At 35.3% G+C, this 20,626-nt stretch overlaps 2 protein-coding genes across 2 annotated transcripts; both read left to right on the forward strand.

Annotated features, from left to right (window-relative positions):
• Positions 1–1,071: 1,071 nt before the first annotated feature.
• chuk (component of inhibitor of nuclear factor kappa B kinase complex) lies at positions 1,072–11,025 on the forward strand. Its single transcript, XM_051126336.1, has 22 exons — positions 1,072–1,473; positions 1,702–1,806; positions 1,919–2,013; positions 2,617–2,734; positions 2,820–2,889; positions 2,978–3,066; positions 3,142–3,231; positions 3,752–3,876; positions 4,983–5,090; positions 5,197–5,332; positions 5,429–5,623; positions 5,714–5,816; positions 5,920–6,043; positions 6,146–6,297; positions 6,390–6,451; positions 7,065–7,174; positions 7,266–7,315; positions 7,465–7,573; positions 7,719–7,866; positions 9,587–9,714; positions 9,857–9,956; positions 10,036–11,025. The coding sequence occupies exons 2-22, from the start codon at positions 1,702–1,704 to the stop codon at positions 10,093–10,095; spliced, it is 2,277 nt and encodes a 758-aa protein (XP_050982293.1). The 5' UTR covers positions 1,072–1,473; the 3' UTR covers positions 10,096–11,025.
• A 2,250-nt stretch (positions 11,026–13,275) lies between these two features.
• On the forward strand, positions 13,276–16,936 carry gsto1 (glutathione S-transferase omega 1). The gene is made up of 7 exons (XM_051126126.1): positions 13,276–13,370; positions 13,616–13,687; positions 15,159–15,267; positions 15,431–15,653; positions 15,742–15,843; positions 15,956–16,062; positions 16,500–16,936. The coding sequence occupies exons 2-7, from the start codon at positions 13,657–13,659 to the stop codon at positions 16,648–16,650; spliced, it is 723 nt and encodes a 240-aa protein (XP_050982083.1). The 5' UTR covers positions 13,276–13,370; positions 13,616–13,656; the 3' UTR covers positions 16,651–16,936.
• Positions 16,937–20,626: the final 3,690 nt, after the last annotated feature.

Raw genomic sequence — 20,626 nt, forward strand, 5'->3', positions numbered from 1 at the left:
AGACAAACATGTATTCCTAAGAAAGTACTGTAAGTATGATCAGTCTATGAGGTTGAGACACATTTCAATTTACTGTAAAAAGAGATACAGGAAAGAAATTCCTAGAAAGCTTGTTTCACATTTTTCAGCTGTCATAAAAATAGAGGAAGCAGCATGCATCTATTCCTGCAGTTCTGAGAATTCTTGAATACATTATCAGGGTTGCCAACTTTTAAGTTCCGCTATATATTTATATATTTGGTTTTATTTGTAGTAAAACCATGTTTAACTTCCGTAAGGGTTGCCTCTCCAGAATAAAATTATACTGTAAATGTCATGCGTAATATGCTGTAATGTTTATCAAAAATTGCTGCAAATACCTGTATAGTGAAGCTGTCGTCTCTATCCTACTCAAACATATTAAAATGTACTATCAGTGTTGGTTTTGGTTTTGGTCTGGGGAGCTCGGGGAATCACGTGACCACGTGGCGGCGACGCCGGCGAGATCAAAGCTTGTCGCAGCTCAATGGCTCTGGCGTTAACAGAAGCGCTACATTTGACGATTTACGCCACATTAAGTGCGCCAAAACGGTATTTAGTATTAAAACTTACAACATTTGAAAGCTGAAACTTTGTTTATAATCGCAAGCAGGGTTGCCAGTTTGTCGTGAAATTTACATGGGCAGAGTGAGAGCGTGAGACAGAGCCTGAAAGCGTGTTGGCAATCCTGTATTATATTTGTAACAAAATTATCAATCTTCTGTCTGTCTTATGTAATTTAAATCTATCTAATTTTATTTTATTTTGTGTACATGATTTATCGAATGATTCATATAGAACACGTACAGAGAGATCGCAAGAAACTATGATTTGAAGATCTGAACAAATTTACGTCACTGGAGTTACTTTCACAACAACCGGGTACCATTTTCTGAAAGTACTCGCTGACCACGCTGACTTGAGATCAGCTGTACGAACTTTGTTTTGGCTTTCTTTATATAGCGTCGGCCATGACTAACTGATCCTAGATCAGCGCTGGTGAAACCCAGGCGGGTTCTAACGCACCGCGCATGCGCGGACATTGTTTCGATTTTGACTGGAGTAGCAGCTGACTGGCGTGGCCGCCGTCAACAACAGTTAACACACAAGTGCGCCAGTCAGCGCTACTGTACCCCATCATCAATTTAGGGCAGCAAGATTTAGTTGTTTTGATTTTCTGGTGCTCTTTGGTCTTCGTTTTTACCGTGCCTAGTGTTATGGAAAGCTGACGTTTGGAGGCTCGTAAGACTGCAGGCTAACAGTTCACATCGACTTGTTTACGTGTAGCTAGTTAGCCAGTTAGCAAATCTGACATCCGACCTGATAGCTCGTTTAAGGATGAAATGGACAGCTTTGATGTTTCCTGTGAATTAATACGTTCTTTTGACAGGTCCCACAATTTTCCACATCAGATGTGGTCGGTTCAAGCAAGTTAGAAACACAAACTGACGCAAGGTAAGTCACTGCCGGCTGACACTTTGGATTAGCTCGCCTGCTAGCTGTGTTTTACCACATCAAAGTAAATATTGTGTCGTAAATTACAGGTCTCACTTATAAACTATTATTTAGGCTATCTACAGTAGAGAAGACTCTTTATAAGGCCTGCATTTTGATCAAACACGAGTAGCTGTCATAGTGTTGAAAGCAGCCATTACTGATGTGGTGTGTTACTGATTTGTACAGATGGAGAAACCTCCTTTCAGACAGAACCAAGTCTGTGGGTCATGGATTATGAAGGAGAGGCTGGGAACAGGTGGTTTTGGACATGTCTACCTGTATCAGAATCAGGTATTACTCTCCCTTTGATGTTACTGTTAACTACAGTTGATGTGGAAATGTGTTGTATTCTTTGCTTAATTATCAAAATATTAATTTTCCTCAATACTATTATTTGTTGCAGGAAACCTCAGAAAAAATTGCTGTGAAGCTCTGTCGCCTTGAACTTAATGCAAAAAACAAAGACAGATGGAGTCGAGAGATCCAGATTATGAAAAAGTGTGTAAATCTGTGGCAATCAAATGGTTGACTTATTTCTTATTTTAATGTAGTTCACAATATACACTGCACTCCAAACGTTTGGAAACGCCCTAGAAAAGTGGGGTTTTCGACAATACTGGCATGAATCCTTTTTAATTTGTGATCATTTTGCACTGATAAGGGACAAAACAAACTATGAAAACATATTTTAGTACATAAACAGTTTATACATAGAAAAAACTTCATCAAAATATCCACAGTTAGCGGCTATTACAGCTCTGCATAATCTGGGCCTAAATTCATTGTATTCTACACTTAACTGGCAATCAATTATTGAAGCTATTAAGGTGTGCTGACCCAAAATTCTTTTTAAAAACCTGGGCCAAGTTTAAACCAGTAACCAGGCATCACCATAGCGCGCTGACATATAGCGCTGTTGCTCTGCGGGTGACCCGAGTTTGAATCCCGGCTTGTGGACCTTTCCCACTCCCTTCTCTCTCTCTCCCACTTCGCTTCCTGTCCAACTACACTGTCCTATCTATATATAAAGGGTTAATGTATGTATACACACGTACACCCATACTTAATTAACTTTTTTTTTTTTTTTTTCCAACTTTTCAGGCTTAAACACCTTAATGTGGTGACAGCAAAGGATGTGCCTGAGGAGATGATGCACATTGCCTTGAACGATTTACCGCTTTTAGCCATGGAATACTGTTCCAAGGGAGACCTTCGAAAGGTGCCTTTTCTTTGCATCATGTCTCATGTGCCCTCTGTTTTCATTTTTACTAACTTTTTTCTGTTCTTTGTATTGCATCTCGTAGCTGCTTAGCAAACCAGAAAATTGTTGTGGGTTAAAAGAGAGTGAGGTGTTGGCTCTACTCAATGATGTTGGTAATGTGTCTTTTCAAAACTGTTACTATCTTTTTTTATCACTAAGGGTGGTAAAAGAAACAGCTTTTAACAGTTTGATGTTCAACAGGTTCTGGAATCCAGTACCTCCATGAGAATAAGATCATTCACAGAGATCTTAAACCAGAGAATATTGTGCTACAGGATATCAATGGAAAGGTATTGTCTATTCAGTAGTTTGATTTTTGTTATATAGACACTTTTTCCAACCAAACTTTTTTTATGTTTAAGCAGCAAGTCCACAAGATTATCGACCTTGGCTACGCCAAAGACCTGGACCAGGGGAGCCTATGTACTTCATTTGTAGGGACTTTACAATATCTGGTATGTCTTTGCATTCATCAGCGATAAGAGAAAATAATTATCACAAGAAGTTTGGGGTCAGTAAGAAGTTTTTAGTTGTTGTTGAGAGAAATAAATACTTTGCTTTAGTAATGATGCATTAAAATCAATAGACCATACAAAGATAAAAATGCTGTAGTCATTTACCCACCCTCTACTTATTCTAAACAAGTATGAGTTTCTTTGTTCTGTTGAATGTTGGTAATGTTAGCTGACGGTAGCCATTGGTTTCCATATTGTTTTTTTTCCTCAGTACTATGGAAGTCAGTGGCTAAATGATGAGAGAATTGTCATTTTTGGGCGAAATATTTCTTTAAATGTAACAAAAGTAATGGTGTATTTTAAACACATGCTGTTCTATTGAACTTCCTGTTCATCAAAGAATCCTGAAAAAATGTATTAAAATATTAAGCAGCACAAGGGTTTTCAACATTAATAATGATAAGAAATCAGCATATTAGAATGATTTTTGAAGGGCCATGTGACATCTTGATTGTTTCAGGCTCCAGAGCTGTTTGAAGGCAAGTCGTACACAGTTACCGTGGACTATTGGAGCTTTGGCACTATGATCTTTGAGTGCTGCTGTGGGTTCCGGCCTTTTCTTCACAATCTCCAGCCTGTGCAGTGGTATGTGTTCTGGTAACCCATATACAGTTTAAGTCAAAAGTTTACATACACTTTGCAAAATCTGCAAAATGTTAATTATTTTATCAAAATAAGAGGGATCATGCAAAATGCATGTTATTTTGTATTTAGTTCTGAACTGAATAAGGTATTTCACATAAAAGATGTTTACATATAGTCCACAAGAGACAATAATAGTTGAATTTATAAAAATGACCCTGTTCAAAAGTTTACATACACTTGATTCTTTATACTGTGTTGTTACCTTAATGATCCACGGCTGTTTTTTTCTTTAGTGATAGTTGTTCATGAGTACCTTGTTTGTCCTGAACAGTTAAACTGCCCACTGTTCTTTAGAAAAATCTTTCAGGTGCCACAGCATTTTTGTGTATTTGAACCCTTTCCAACTGTATGGTTTTGAGATCCATCTTCTTTTCACACTGAGGACAACTGAGGTACTCATATCCAACTATTACAGCAGGTTCAAATGCTCACTGAAAAACAATGCAAACTTTATGAATTTGAAGATCAGGGTATATTTAACTTATTTTGTCTTTTGGGCAACATGTAGGTTCCTTATGTCGCTTTTGAAGAGCAGTACTGAATGAAAAAAAATATGATATTTAGGCAAAACAAGAAAAACATACACATCTTCATTCTGTTCAAAAGTTTTCACCCCTGGCTCTTAATGCATCGTTTTAAGAGCCAACGCTATAAAGAACCAAAGAATTTTTGGGAACAAACAAGGGACTCATAAACAACTAACACTAAACAACAGAAAAAACAAACACACACACACATTTGTGGATCCTTCAGGTAACAACACAGTTTTAAGAATCATGCGTATGTAAAGTTTTGAACAGGGTCATTTTTATAAATTCAACTATTATTTTCTCTTGTGGACTATATGTAAACATCTCTTATGTGAAATATCTTATTCAGGTCAGTACTAAAAAAATAACATGTTTTGTATGATCCCTCTTATGAACCTTTGCAGATTCTGCAAGCTGTATGTAAACTTTTGACCTTAACTGTATTAATTATGCCACAATGCTTGTATCATGGAATACATTCAAATTGTCAAATAACAACATACTTGCTTTTTCTAGGACAAGCAAAGTGCGAAACAAAGGTCCTAAGGACATAATGGCTGTAGAAGACATGAATGGCGAGGTCCGCTTTTCCACCCACCTTCCATACCCCAACAATCTGAGCAGGTAGCCGTTGTACAGACCAACAGACCTTGCAGTTCTTGCCACACAATTTTTGTTACTTTTTTGGGGGGTGGGTCTCCGAGTTGATTAGTTGTTTTCGGTACTGCAGTACACTACGGGAACCCTTGGAGGGCCTGCTACAGCTGATGCTTAAGTGGGACCCAGTACAGAGGGGAGGAGGATTGAATCCAGACACAAAACAGCCCCAATGCTTTTCTCTTCTAGATCAAATACTGAACATGAAGGTTTGACATTGGCATATATCAATTCTTTGGAATGTTACATCTTAGGAAATAAACAAATAGGCAGAAGAATGAGCTGAAACATGAATTGCTTTGTAGGTTGTGCACATCTTGAACATGACTACGACCCAGGTTCACTCATTTTTACTTAGCCCGGATGAAGGGCTTCACTCTCTGCAACAAAGGATTGAGACCGAAACCAGAATCGAACTTTTGAATCAAGAGCTTCTGCAGGAAACAGGAGTCATGTTAGATCCCAGGAAACCTGCTGCACAGTGTGTGTTAGATGGAGTAGTAAGTATTTTGGGACTCTTTAATGTGTTCTCATTCTCCACACTTTGGTAAATCATTTTTTTAATGACTTCGTTGTTTTTTAATCATCAGAGAGGATGGGACAGCTACATTGTTTATCTGTTTGACAAGAGTTTGACCAAGTACTCAGGACCTCTAACGGCTAGAAAACTTCCTGAGAGTGTGAATTTTATTGGTAAAAATTGATTGATTTATGTGCCAATTCTATGGATAGTTTGTTCATTTAAATATGCTTAGAAGAGGTTTTAATTGTAACTATTTACATTTCTCTGTTTCAGTGCGGGAAACCAAAACTCAGCTCCCTCTGAGTGCCCTCAAAAAGGTTTGGGGTGAGGCGGTAAGCTACATTTGTGGCCTCAGAGAAGACTACAGCCGCCTCTTCCAGGGCCAACGTGCAGCCATGTACGTGCGTTACATTACCATGCTTATTAAAGTATATATCTTGTGTTTTGGGACTTTTCCTGCTCAAATTTCAATGTTTTTTTTCTATTTGTGTGTCTGTAGGTTGAGCCTTCTCCGCTACAACACCAACCTTACGAGATATAAGAACATGATGTTCTCCTTTTCGCAGCAGCTCAAAGCAAAGCTTGACTTTTTTAAGAGCAGCATACAGTACGACTTGGAGAAGTACAGCGATCAGATGCAGTATGGCATATGTACGTTTTAATATGTTGGTTTTCTTTGAATAGTCAGAAGTGTATTATTGCATTAGTAATGATTATCTAAAATGACTTTTTTCTTCTTAAAGCCTCTGAAAAGATGCTGAAGGCTTGGCAGGACAATGAAGAGAAGGCTGCTGCATTTGTACAGGTGCTGTAGATAAATTATATATATATACATTTGTTTTGAACCTGCCCATCTAAGTATTCATCATAGAAATGTAGTACATTATCGTTCAAATGTTTGGTGTCAGAAAGATTTTTTTTTTTTTGCATATTTTTAAAGAACTCACCAAGGCTGCATTGTTTTTAATTTAACAATGCAGTAAAACAGAACTATTTTTAAATAGTATTACAATTTAAAATGTTTTCTATTTTTTTATCTTTTTTTTTTTTTTTTTTTATTCAAATGTAATTTATTTCTGTGGTGGCAAATCTAAATTTTCAGTGATCATAATCATGATTCTTCAGAATTTTTTTTATTGTGAGTGTTGTTAACGGTTGTTTAATATATATTATTTTTTGTGAACACTTTTTTGTAAGATTCTATAATAAATTTATTTGAAATTCATTTTGTAACATTATAAATGCCTTCTTTGTCACTTTTGATCAATGTAGTGCATCCTTGCTGATTAAAAGTTTTAATTTCTTTTAAAAAAAACCTTGCAGACCCTTCACTTTTGATCAGTAGTGTATGTAAATTTATTCCCATGTGGGATGGCATTGTTTTAGCAACAACTTACAGGTTATGTTTGCTTTTTAAGGTGGCAGAGATCGGCCATCTTGATGAAGAAATAATGGCTTTGCATTCAGAAATTGTTGAACTTCAGAGAAGTCCTTACGCTCGTCGACAAGGAGACGTCATGGAGCAACTGTAAGTTCATTCTTTTAGCGATGCTGTGTGAATTGTCTGATCATAGATGCCTCTACCATCTTAAGCCTTTTGTATTCATGTCTTGTCACAGGCAAGAAAGAGCAATTGAACTCTACAGACAATTGAAGGCAAAATGCAAAAGTAAGTACAATCCCATCTTGCATGCTCATAAGTGAATAAAATTTGCCCCATGTCCTATTCCAAGTAGTGTGTAGGAAAAATGCCCTTACATATTCATACTGTTAAATAAATTACGGAAGACAATATATAGTGTTTTTCATTTCCCCTAGTGCCAGACCCCCAGCATGGCTACAGTGACAGCTCTGAGATGGTAAAAGTCATTGTACAGACTGTCCAGAATCAGGACCGGGTGCTGAGGGATCTATATGCACACCTGAGGTAAAAAGCTTTTGAAACCATCCAATTCAGAATAAGGGGATTGTGATAGTTTAAGTTTTACTATACAACCTGTTAATAAATGAATGGAACCAGTGCATTTTATGGATGGAATCTAGCATTGCTGTTTTATTTGTCTTATTTGCAGTAAAATCCTTCTGAGTAAGCAGAAGATCATCGACCTCTTCCCTAAAATCGAGAGGACTCTGGAGAGCATTAAGGAGGCAGACAGCACTGTCATGCAGATGCAGATCAAAAGACAGAGAGAGTTCTGGCATTTACTGAAGATCGCCTGTGTGAGTCACATGCTTCTAATGTCACAGGGCCAGATATGCTCATAACATGCACACAATCATGGACTTTCCATCATTGCGGTTTAGTGTGTATTAGGGGTGGGTGATGTGACCAAAGTCTTGTTTCAAGGAATGAGTAAAGCAGCATTTTTGCTGTAAATAAAATGAAAAAATTATACTTCAGTAATTTTTTTTTCTTTTATTTAGCAAGGATGTGTTAGTTTAGTCAAACGTTGACATTAAAGACTTTTACATTGTTACAAAAGATTTGTTTCAAGATAAATGCTGTTCTTTTAACTTTTTTTGTTCATCACAGAATCCTGAAAATACACTACCATTCAGAAGTTTTTGAACAGTAAGACTTTTTGAAAGAAGTCTCTTCTGCTAACCAAGCCTGCATTTATTTGATCCAAAATACAGCAAAAGCAGTAATATTTTTACTATTTAAAATAACTGCTTACTATAAGAATATTTTTTAACATGTAATTTATTTCTGCGATCAAAGCTGAATTTTCAGCATAATTACTCCAGTCTTCAGTGTCACATGATCCTTCAGAAATCATTCTAATATGCTGGTTTCCTGTTCAAGAAACATTTTAATATTCTTCTCAGTATTTAAAACGGTTGAGTAAATTTTTTTTAGGATTCTTTGATGAATAGAAAGATTCAAAGATCAGCATTTATATGAAATATAAAGTCTGTATAATTTCATTTTTTGGGGGAAATTATAGAAATTGATACTTTTATTTAGCAATGATGCTTTAAATTGATCAACAGTGATGATAAAAACATTTATAATGTTACAAAACATTAATGTTTCAGATAAATGCTGTTCTTCTGAACTTTCTATTCATGAAAGAAACCTGATAAAATTCTACTCAGCTGTTTTCAACATCATAAATGTTTTTTTAACAGTAAATCAGAGCAATATAATGATTTCTGAAGGATCGTGTGACTGGAGTAATGATGCTAAAAATTCAGCTTTGACATTGGAGGAATAAATTACATTTTAAAATATATTCAAATACAAAACAGTGATCTTAAATACTGAAACTATTTCAACATTTTTCTGTATTTTGTATCAAATAAATGCAGGCTTGGTGAGCAGAAGAGACTTTTTTAAAAAACATTAAAAATCTAACTGTATAAAAACTTTTGTCTGGTAGTGTATATCATGGTTTCCTGAAAAATAATCATCATTTTTAACATTAATAATAAGCAGAAATATTTCTTGAGAAGCAAATCATCATATTAGAATAATTTCTTTGTGACATTGAAAACTGGAGTAATGAGTATTTCACAATATTACTTTTTTATTGTATTTTTGATCATATAAATGCAGCCTTGGTAAACATAAGAGAAAAATAATACGTATGAAAATAATACATTACTGCAAAAATTACAGCATTACTGCAAAAACAGATGGAAAGTGAAGTAACAAGTTAAAGGGATAGTTCACAAATGAAAATGTGATGTCCTTACTACCTTTCTGTGCCTTGACCGTGGTAGTACCCTTGCTGTCTATGCAGGGTCAGAAAGCTCTCGGATTTCATCAAAAATATCTTAATTTGTGTTCCGAAGGTTGATGATGAACGAAGGTTTTACAGGTTTGGAACGACAAGAGAGTGAATAATTAATGACAGAATTTTCATCAAGCCTCTGCATGCGAGGCTTTGTTTAAAAACTTGGATCAACAGTTGTAATTAAGTGTGTTTTCATATAGGCACAAAACACCACACGAAGCTCTGTGAGTCAGAGTGGAGAGATGCCCTCCTCGCTGTCAACATGGAACCAGACTCAAGCCCAGTGCTCCTCTCGCCTGCCCATGTCCTTGCAAGTGCCACAAGAGGGGTAAATTTCTCTTCTGAGCCTTAATGAGCAGCCTACTAGTAGTGATACTAAGAACACCTCCTATGTTTCAAACCTCTGTGTCTGAGTTGATCAGCGTATGTAATCACAAGTATTTGTTTTTCATGCTGCTGTTTGTTTTCAGAGATTCAGTCAATCATTTACTGGAGGAGAACCAGCGCTATTTGAGTCAACTTACCAGTTTACTGCAAGAAACCACTGAGGAGAAATCAGAGAGCATCATGGTAAGCGCTTTTTGTAGGTTTATTATGAAATTCATAGAATTTGCTGCAATGACGCTCACTGCTTTTGTCTTTCACACAGGCTCAAGACTGGAGCTGGACTAAGTATGAATCCCTGGTTGCTAAATCACAGCGTTTGTAGAGTCATGCTGAACTCTGTGACAGGAAGTAACAAGTCATTTTTACATACATTTATTCATCATCACTGGATTGGGGTTGTGTTGACATGTATGATTTGTTAATCATAAAGTAACTTGTCAGTATCTGAATTCATTTAAAATCACATTTTCCAGTCTTGTAGCAACTCTATATATTTTGATGATGCATTTTTAATTGACACCAAGAACATGCAAACAAAATTCAGGCAATGTAACTCAAGAAATGTATTTATTTGCATACTTCATAGTTCTCTGTATGGGCTGATTGTACTTTCATCTTTGGTGGTCGAGTGTATTTTTTTTTTAATTTTTTTTTTTTAAATAATTAAATATGGTAGTTCAGCATCTGCACTTTAAAGGCTCACTGTGAATGTTTGGAAAGGCGTGAGGTCCGGCAATGAAATTGGTTGAACTAATGCACTTCAACTTCACTTTTTGTAATATTAAGAGTTCCGTGAGGCCCCAGGTAAAGGTTTACAACAGATGGATTGAAAGGCAGAAAAATGTTGAGAATGATAAAAGCTAACTCTATGAAAATGTGTTTGGTTGGACATATTCCATATTTATATTTTGAATTTACTGATGGCAGCAGACATCTGCATATCAGGTATTAGTAGCTAAGAATGAATGTGATCAGTGGGCAAATTATAATCAATGAATTTCTTACAGTACAGTAAGATACAGTCATGTTAGTCCCCTTTTAAGTCACATTATCAACCATGTTTTTGTCAAAAGATGATCAGCGTCAGGAGACTTCCATCACAAACTGTTGTATAAGATTCTGCATATTATATTTTGTTTGTTTTGTTGGATATTTCCGACATGGGTTAAATGCATCATATGAAAAAACACTTAGGTTTTAACGTGTTTACTGTATACATACAAATAAAGTAAATAAAGTGATATCCATTATCTTATCTGTGTGGTGTGAAAAGTCTTTCTTCCAACCACAGTAATTAGATGGAACGGTAACACTACAATATGGTTCATTAGTTAACATTAGTTAACTACATTAGTTAGCATGAACTAATAATGAACGATACTTTTACAGCACTTATTAATCTTAGTTTATGCTAATTTACAAAAGCATTAGCAAAATTAAGTGTAGTGTTTTGTAACATTAGTTAATGCACTGTGAACTAACATGAACAAACAATGAACAACTGTATTTTTATTAACTAACATTAACAACCCAGATAGCACACATACGTCTGCAAGATGTCTGTTAAAGATCACCATCTGGAAAGCATCTGCTGTGTACAAACATCTGACAGACGCCTGTAAGATGTCAGTTTTACATACAGTACCCTGATAGCACACATACATCACGGAGATGTCTATTTGACGTCTGTATTTACATGTGGAAGACGTAGTTTGTTCATCTGCAATACGTCTATAGGACGTTTCCTATCAGATGTCAAATAGACACCTATTAGATGTCTTTCAGATATTTATGATTTAGAATGTATGTAAAACTGACATCTTACGTCTGTCAGTTGTTTGTAGACTCCAGATGCTTTCCAGATCTTTAACAGACATCTTGCAGACATATGTGTGCTATCTGGGTACATTCTGAATCATAAACACCTTAAAGACATCTAATAGATGTCTATTTGACATCTGATAGGAAACGTTCAATAAAAGTATTGCAGATGAGCAAACACTCTAATAAATACGTCTTGCAGATGTCAAATAGACTATCAGGGAAAGAATAATAAATACCCTGATAGCACACGTACATCTTAGAGACGTCTATTCGACATCTGCATTTACATCTGCAAGATGTATTTTTTTAGTGTTTGCTCAACTACAATACGGATCAGATGTCAAATAGACGTCTATTAGATGTCTTTAAAATGTTTATGATTTAGAATATATGTAAAGCTGACATTTTACAGACGTCTGACATATGTTTGTACACAGTAGATGCTTTCCAGATCAAGTGATCTTTATATCTTGCAGACATATTGTGCTATCTGGGTACGTTCTAAATCATAAACATCTTAAAGACATCTAATAGATGTCTATTTGACATCTGATAGGAAATGTCCAATAAACGTATTGCAGATGAGCAAACACTAATAAATACGTCTTGCAGATGTCAAATATACTATCAGGGAAAGAATAATAAATACCCTGATAGCACACGTACATCTCAGAGACGTCTGTTCGACATCTGCATTTACATCTGCAAGATGTATTTTTTTTTATTGTTTGCTCAACTACAATGCGTCTATTGGATCAGATGTCAAATAGACGTCTATTAGATGTCTTTAAAATGTTTATGATTTAGAATATATGTAAAGCTGACATTTTACAGACGTCTGACATATGTTTGTACACAGCAGATGCTTTCCAGATCAAGTGATCTTTATATCTTGCAGACATATTGTGCTATCTGGGTACATTCTAAATCATAAACATCTTAAAGACATCTAATGTCTATTTGACATCTGATGGGAAATGTCCAATATACGTCTTGCAGATGTCAAATAGACTATCAGGGAAAGAATAATAAATACCCTGATAGCACACATACATCTCATCTTATAGACATTTATCAGATATTTATACACAGCAGATGCTTTCCAGATCAAGTGATCTTTAACAGACATCTTGCAGACATATGTGTGCAATCTGGGTAGTGTAATAAATATATTAATATTCAACAAATGACACCTATTGTAAGTGTTACCGATGGATCTATTTACCAACAATAAGGATAAAACTATTGTAAAATGTTACAGTTTGTCTATATTAAAATATTTCCTCACAAGATCTCACACAGCACAGAATATGTAACATCATTTTAATATCCTGAGGCAAATATAAGTGCAAGACTCAAAATATTGAGTGCAGTATTATGATTAGACCAACCTCAGTATACAAATATATGTAAAAAGCCATTCGTCATGCAAATTGATGTTAAAAATGACAGGTCACTAAACAAATGCATACCAATTGACGATTTTAAACGCTTTTAGTAAGAGAGATTCTCACAATTTGTGATTACAAAATAAAAGCAAAAATACGCACCTTTAGTCGAGAAGAAAAATAAAGTGTAAAAGGCATGTTTTTAATTCGTGCTTTTAATTACATTTCAAGTATAGTTGTTGTACGTTTGTCGATGACTTTTATTTTGAAATAAAGTGCTTGCAGTTTAATCATTGGATCACTAGACATTCCGCCTTCTCTCCAATAAATAGTCCAACTTCCCATTTACCAAAGAAATTGTGTGGCAAGTCATACAGTTAGACAAGTAAGTATCAGATTAAGTGCACCTTTCAGTTATTAAATATTTTCTTTATTCTTTAGGTATTTTATTTCTTTAGGTCGATGCAGTGAAATATTACATTATTGCATTTATGCAAGACAGTGGTTATCTAACTTTCTACTTAACTACTGTTAACAAATGTTAATCTGTTGCGTCTTAGTTAATCAAATACAACAATGGTATTCAGATTAAAGCTGTCTTGACTTCTAACTTTAATTCTGCCTTTGCAGGTTTACCTTCCACCACCACTCCTCCACTGCTAATTAAAATAATGGCACCATCTCAGAAAACTCTTGGAAAAGGTAAGAAATCATTACGAGACACCAAAAATGCAGTTTAGCGCAGGATTTTCCATATGTAGTTTACTGTATATTTCATGACTAAGCAGGACATAAATAGCAGATAACAATCTGCTATTTATATAACAGCTACTCAATTGTCTTAAATGTAGTATGACCTCTTTAAACATGTCCAGATGTGTCTTTGTTGTGTTAGGAAACTGGGAGTTTCAGTTATTTCATTGTACACAGTTATTCATTTGTACACGAAAACTTGACAAGTGACATAACAGTTATGACCCCAGGTGCGCTTAGTGCTGACGAGAGCATGACACTGCACTTTTATGTAATCACTAATGTACATTACCTATGATATGAAATGACTGTGCGGATTCCATACATGTGCTGCGTCACCTGTCACAGATTGCATTGTTATCCTGTATATTTTAAACAAGTGAAACTTTCAAAACATGCCTATGTTGTGATTTAAGGAATTGTTTAGTAGACAACCATAAGAGTTCGCTTACAATAGACAGTTTACTTTAATGTTCATATAACCATGTTTTTTACAGAAGCCTCTTCTTCTCACCACGCCTGCATTTTTATTTGATCCAAAGTACAGCAAAAACAACATTTTTGAATAGTTTTACTATTTAAAATAATTCTTTTCTAATTGAATATACTTCAAAATGTAATTTATTCCTGTGATTTCAAAGCTGAATTTTTAGCATGATTACTTTAGTCACATGATCCTTCAGAAATCATTCTAATATTCTGATTTGCTGCTCAAAAACATTTTTATTATTTTATTATTATTATGTTGAAGTAGATTTTTTTTCAGGTTTCTTTGATGAATAGAAAGTCAAGAGGTGTTTATTTGAAATAGAAATCTTTTGCAACATTATAAATGTCTTTATTATCACATTATCAATTTAAACCGTCCTTGTTAAACAAAAGTATTAATTTGTATAATTTATTTTCCAAAAAAAAAAATACTGACTCTAAGCTTTTGAATCAAAGAATCCTGAAAGAATGTACTCAACTGTTTTAAATATTGATAATAATAATAATAAAAATGTTTCTTGAACAGAAAATGAGCATATTAGAATGATTTCTGAAGGATCGTGTGACACTGAAGACTGGAGTAATGATGCTAAAAATGAAGATTTGATGACTGGAATAAATTACCTTTTAAAATATATTCAAATAAAAAGCAGTTGTTTTAAATAGTAAAAATATTTCACAATATTACTCCTTTTGCTGTATCAAATAAATGCAGGCTTTGTGAGCAGAAAAAAACTTTAAAAAACATACTGTTCAAAAACTTTTGACTGGTAGTGTATTATGTGCAATGCTCTTGTCAACACTTAAAAACCTGCTCAAGACATTTTCAATCGTTAGAAACATATACAAATGACTCACATTATTATACATCAATGTCATGGCAAAAACAGGTAGATCAGGTCTAATGTTTTTCGTTTAAATTGTGCCACAGGAAGTCCTGCTCCTGGCCCTGTGCCAAAGGACCATATTCGGCTCTACAGCATGAGATTCTGCCCTTTTGCCCAACGGACAAGATTGGTGCTCATTGCCAAGGGAATTAAGTAAGTACAAACATTAATAGGCCTTAGAGAGAAGTCAAGTATGAGGGTTAGTTGTTGTGCTGAGGATGTGCATGAGATTACATGAAAAAAATCAATTTGGAAAACATTGTCTCTGCCTTAAGTGAAAAGAAAACCCCCTATGAATAACTGCATTTTGTTCTAGACATGAAATCATCAATGTCCATTTGAAGGAAAAGCCTGACTGGTTTTTGGCAAAGAATCCTCTTGGGTTGGTGCCAACGCTGGAGACCCCTAGTGGTCAGGTGATATACGAGTCACCAATCACCTGCGAGTACCTGGATGAGGTCTATCCTGAGAAGAAACTGCTCCCATCTGACCCATTTGAGAGGGCCCAACAGAAAATGCTGCTGGAGCATTATTCAAAGGTATTTCCCAACTCGCTTCCACAGGATATTATATATAGTCTTGCTAGATTGAATGAATTTAACGTTTATATATGGATGTTCTTATTAGGTGACTCCCTACTTCTATAAGATCCCTGTGGGCAAGGCAAAAGGAGAAGATGTGTCTGCACTTGAAAAAGAGCTTGAAGAGAAGTTCGCCCAGTTTAATGAGGTTTGTTGAAATATTAATATAATTACATACTGATAACTGGAATAAAGATCCAATATTGGATTTCTGATGTTAAACGTTGAGTATAAACTCCTGTTTTCTCTCTGTTTGTCAGATTCTTGTCAACAAGAAGACCAAGTTTTTTGGAGGAGATTCAGTAACAATGATTGACTACTTGATGTGGCCGTGGTTTGAGAGACTGGAGGTTATGGATCTGAAGCAGTATGTTTTGATCTTTTTATCACATTTATTAAAAGAGAAGTTCACTTCCAGAATTAATATTTCCTGATAATTTACTCACCCCCATATCATCCAAGATGTTCATGTCTTTCTTTCTTCAGTCAAAAAGACATTTAGGTTTTTGAGGAAAACATTCCAGGTTCTTTTCCACTAAAGAAAATTAGTAGAAAATATTTATTCTGGAAGTGAACTTCTCCTTTAAGTGCATAATAAATAGAGAAACAGAGATAATAGTAGATGGTTATGACAGCAAAGTAAACAAATCCAAACACAAAGTTTTTTTTTCCCTCAATAAAATGTTTTACACAAAAAAAAAATTAGTATTAAATTTAAACCGTTTAAAGTAGTGAGGTTTGAAACAAAAATTAAATTTAATTAGACTTCTTTGCATATTAACACTTTTTCTTTATAATTTCCAGCTGCTTGGACAGAACTCCTCAGCTGAAGAGGTGGACTGAACACATGCTGGAGGATCCTGCTGTGCAAGCCACAATGTTCAGCACAGACACCCACAAGGTTTTTTACAAGTCCTTCATGGAAGGAAACCCCGATTATGATTATGGTTTGTAGGATAAATAATGGTGAAACACACCTGTCTGTTTTAACAGAAGTTGTTGTAGAAGGTACGTTAATATCCGTCCATCTTTTTTACTGTGATCCAGAATAATATGAAAAGAGAATTTCAGGCCTGGTTTATCATTCTTTATGTCTCTTTGGCTTGTGAGTGACAAGATCTTAAAATCTTTTATAACTGATGAGGTTATAGTGCCTGAGAAATCAGAATGAATTATATGCTGTGAACTGTATAACTCCTGTCAGTACAATGAAATAAAATATATAATGATGAAACATGAAACGTTTCTGGAGTTCATTCAATAGATGAAATATTCACTTTAATCATCTTAGAGAAGGAATTGTTGCTGCCATCAATCTGAGAAGAGTAATACGGCCATTTCCAAACAATTTGAAGTTTATTCACAAGTGGAAGACATTTAAAACAGACACTTCTCCTTCCAGGAGTGGACATCCCAGAAAATTCACCCCAAGATCAGACCGTGTAAAGCTTAGAGAAATGGCAGACAATGCAAGAACTACACCTCAGACTCTACAGGCCACAGTTAACATATTAAATGATAAAGCTCATGACAATACCATTAGAACAACATGGGACAAAAATGGCATGTTTGGAAGGCTTGGCAGAAGAAAGCCTCTTCTATCTAAAAAAAACATTGCAGCACAGTTTAGGTCTGCAAAGTTGCATCTGAACAAAACACAAGTCTTCTAGAATAATGTCCTTTGAACAGGCGAGACCGAAGTGGAGATGTTTGGCCATAATGGCCACAGCGCCAAGTTTGGTGAAAACCTAAAGAGCATATCAACACAAACACCTCATACCAAAAGACAAGCATGCTGGAGAAGGGCTGATCATTTTGGGCTTGTTTTGTAGCCGCAGGACCTTGGCACCTCACAGTCATTGAGTTGACCATGAACTTCTCTCTATATCAAATTATTCTAGAGTCAAATGCGAGGGCGTCTGTCCGACATCTAAAGTTGGGCCAAAATTGGGTCATGCAACAGGACAATGATCTCAAGCCCACCAGCAAATCTACAACAGAATGGCTGAAAAGAAAAGAATCAAGGTGTTGCAGTAGCCCAGTCAAAGTCCAGAGCTCATTCTGACTCAAATGCTGTGGTGAGAGCTGTGCATAAGCAAATGCCCAAAAACCTCAATAAACTGGAGCAATGTTGAAAAGAAGAGTAGTCCAAATTCCTCCAGAACAATGTGAGAGACTGATAAATTAACACAGAAAATGAATGCTTCAAGTTATTGCTAAGAAAAGTGGATCTACAGGCAGTTGAAGTATAGGGTGTCCTAACATTGTCACACATGTTCTTTCCCTCTTGGCTGTATTTTTCTTAAATAAATAATGACACTGTGTGATATGTCATGTGATGATGTTTATCTGAGGATTTATTTTACAAATTTTAAGACCAGCAAAAGACCAGATAATTATTTATTATTCCTGATACAGAAAACTTTGAAAACTTTTTCACATGACTGTATATATATATATATATATATATATTTTTTTTTTTTTACTTCAGCCCAGGTTTATTCTTTTGATGGCCTGTAATGAGATTTTCCAGCATTTTTCATTTTCCAATTGCTGTAGTTTTTAGACTGAGATAAAAGTGCAGTATGCTAACTGCAGGTACTGTCTCCCTGCTCAAGGGTTAACAGGGTTTTCATTATCTCAGTTCATGGGTCACACCTCTCTGGAGTTTAACCTGCATTGTTGGCCCTAATAGCCCTACTCATTAGGTGTCTACCACTTCTCTGAGTCACCATCCTATACAAAGTTCCCAGAATTATACATAATCCATAAACTTATCAGAAGCAGGTGCCACTGAGGTTTAACAGACAATCAGGAACGATAACCACCTAAATCTGTCAACCTCAGCTGGCCAAGAGTAGAAGCAAATACCATGATAAGCACATAGAACTCACCCTCAAGTTCTAAACCTACAGCTGAGGTCAAAAGTTTACATACTGCAATCTGCAAAATGTTAATTGTTTTACCAAAATAAGAGGGATTAAAATAAAATGCATGTTATTTTTTATTTAGTACTGATCTGAATAAGATATTTCACATAAAAGATGTTTACATATAGTCCACATTAGAAAATAATATTTGAATTTGTTCAAAAGTTTACATACACTTGATTCTTAATACTGTGTTGTCACCTGAATGATCCACAGCTGTTTTTTTATTTAGTGATAGTTCATGAGTCCTTTGTTTGTGTAAACGTTTTGAATTTGAAGATAAGGGTAAATTTCACTTTCTTTGTCTTCTGGGAAACATGTAAGTATCTTCTGTAGCTTCTGAAGGGCAGTACTAAATGAAAAATTTGCTTTTAAAAAAATGTACACATCCTCATTTTGTTTAAAAGTTTACACCCCTGACTCTTAATGCATTGTTTTTCCTTCTGGAGCATCAGTGAGCGTTTGAACCTTCTGTAATAGTTGCATACCAGTCCCTCATCTATTCTCAGTGTAAAAAGATCAATTTAAAAACCATACAGTCATTGATGGATGGGTTCAAATACACAAAAATGCTAGAAAATCAAAGAATGTGTGAGACAAGAACTAAAGAACATGAACGACTATGACTAAAAAAAAAAAAAAAACAGTTGTGGATCTTTTGAACAGGGTCATTTTTATAAATTCAACTATTATTTTCTCTTGTGGACTATATGTAAACATCTTTTATGTAAAATATCTTATTCAGGTCAGTACTAAATAAAAATATCCTTCTAATTTTGGTAAAATAATTAACATTTTGCAGATTCTGCAAGGTGTATGCAAACTTTTGACTTTAACTGTATATGAGTTTCTTCTATTGAACTCAGAATGCGGGTAAACATTGGCATCCTCTGATAATCAATGGCTACCATCAACTGTTGGGTAACTAGCATTCTTCAAATTAATTTCTTCTGTGTTCAAAAGAAAGAAACTAAACATCTGAGGGTGTTTTGTGCAGTAACGTTAGTCAAAACTTCTAAAATGTAAAGGGGTTAGGTGATTTTTCAATTCTTCATGTGTTTGCTCAAGTGCTCCACCCTGTCCAGAACAATAACGCTTAAAAACTAACAATGGACATCTGCCAGTTGCCATTAAAATATGTATTGCATTGCTAAGCATGACTTTGCACAACAGAAGCTTTGAGATGTCAGTGTCATAACCTATGAGCAAGTGATCCTTAGGTTAAGACAAATTCAAAGGAAAAGATCTAGATTTCCGAGAAAGATCCATATGCTTACAAATTGGCAAGCTGACTCATTCCAAGTACTGCTCACTGCAGAGCCGAATGGCCTCCAGCTCCCCCTCTCTGGATGTCCAGCTCCACCTCTGTGTGAACTAATGGGTGGAGTTAGGTTTAGGATAGGGTAAGGGGTAGGGTTAGGGTGTGGTTAGGTGTCTATCTCCACCCATAACCTTCAGCAAGGGGGAGCTGGAGCTCCAGCTCCTCCCATCTGGCTCTGCAGCGAGGACCCTCTCACTCATTCTACAGCTGTAGAACTGCTAAAGAACCTTTGCATGACTTTGCAAGACGCCCACGCTAACAACAGAATCATAAACAGTGAACATTATATGGATACAAACAAATAGATAGTCTTTTTATTTAATATGTTGTATACTTGAGATACGGATAAGATAAAAAGTCAATAAACAATCCAGAAATCTGCTGCCATCTCAAGTCTTACATCTGCAATAAGATACAAGTAGCTATAATGTGAATACATCATGGCTACTTAGGCAAGGAATAATAAATGGTTAATAAAATAAAGTGACCTAATTTTAGAAATGGAAACCAGGGACATTTTCTAGTTCAGTAGTCTATATATTGAAATATTAGCCTACTTGTTATTATCTATTAATTAAAAAATGATACAAATATATGTTTTAATTGTTGTGGGTTTCATACACTCTTATTGAAATTAATAATTATTATGATGTTTGCAGGTCAAACTGTTCCCAACTGGT

The sequence above is a fragment of the Labeo rohita genome, chromosome 13 (genome assembly GCF_022985175.1).
Source record: "Labeo rohita strain BAU-BD-2019 chromosome 13, IGBB_LRoh.1.0, whole genome shotgun sequence".
NCBI classification, from domain to species: Eukaryota; Metazoa; Chordata; class Actinopteri; order Cypriniformes; family Cyprinidae; genus Labeo; species Labeo rohita.

Coding starts and splice junctions, on each gene's coding strand:
- chuk (XM_051126336.1), top strand. CDS start 1,702: ATGGAGAAACCTCCTTTCAGACAGAACCAAGTCTGTGGGTCATGGATT. Junction 5,091..5,196: donor TACCCCAACAATCTGAGCAG/GTAGCCGTTGTA, acceptor TCGGTACTGCAG/TACACTACGGGAACCCTTGG. Junction 9,957..10,035: donor AGAAATCAGAGAGCATCATG/GTAAGCGCTTTT, acceptor TCTTTCACACAG/GCTCAAGACTGGAGCTGGAC.
- gsto1 (XM_051126126.1), top strand. CDS start 13,657: ATGGCACCATCTCAGAAAACTCTTGGAAAAG. Junction 15,268..15,430: donor CTCATTGCCAAGGGAATTAA/GTAAGTACAAAC, acceptor ATTTTGTTCTAG/ACATGAAATCATCAATGTCC. Junction 15,654..15,741: donor TGCTGGAGCATTATTCAAAG/GTATTTCCCAAC, acceptor TGTTCTTATTAG/GTGACTCCCTACTTCTATAA.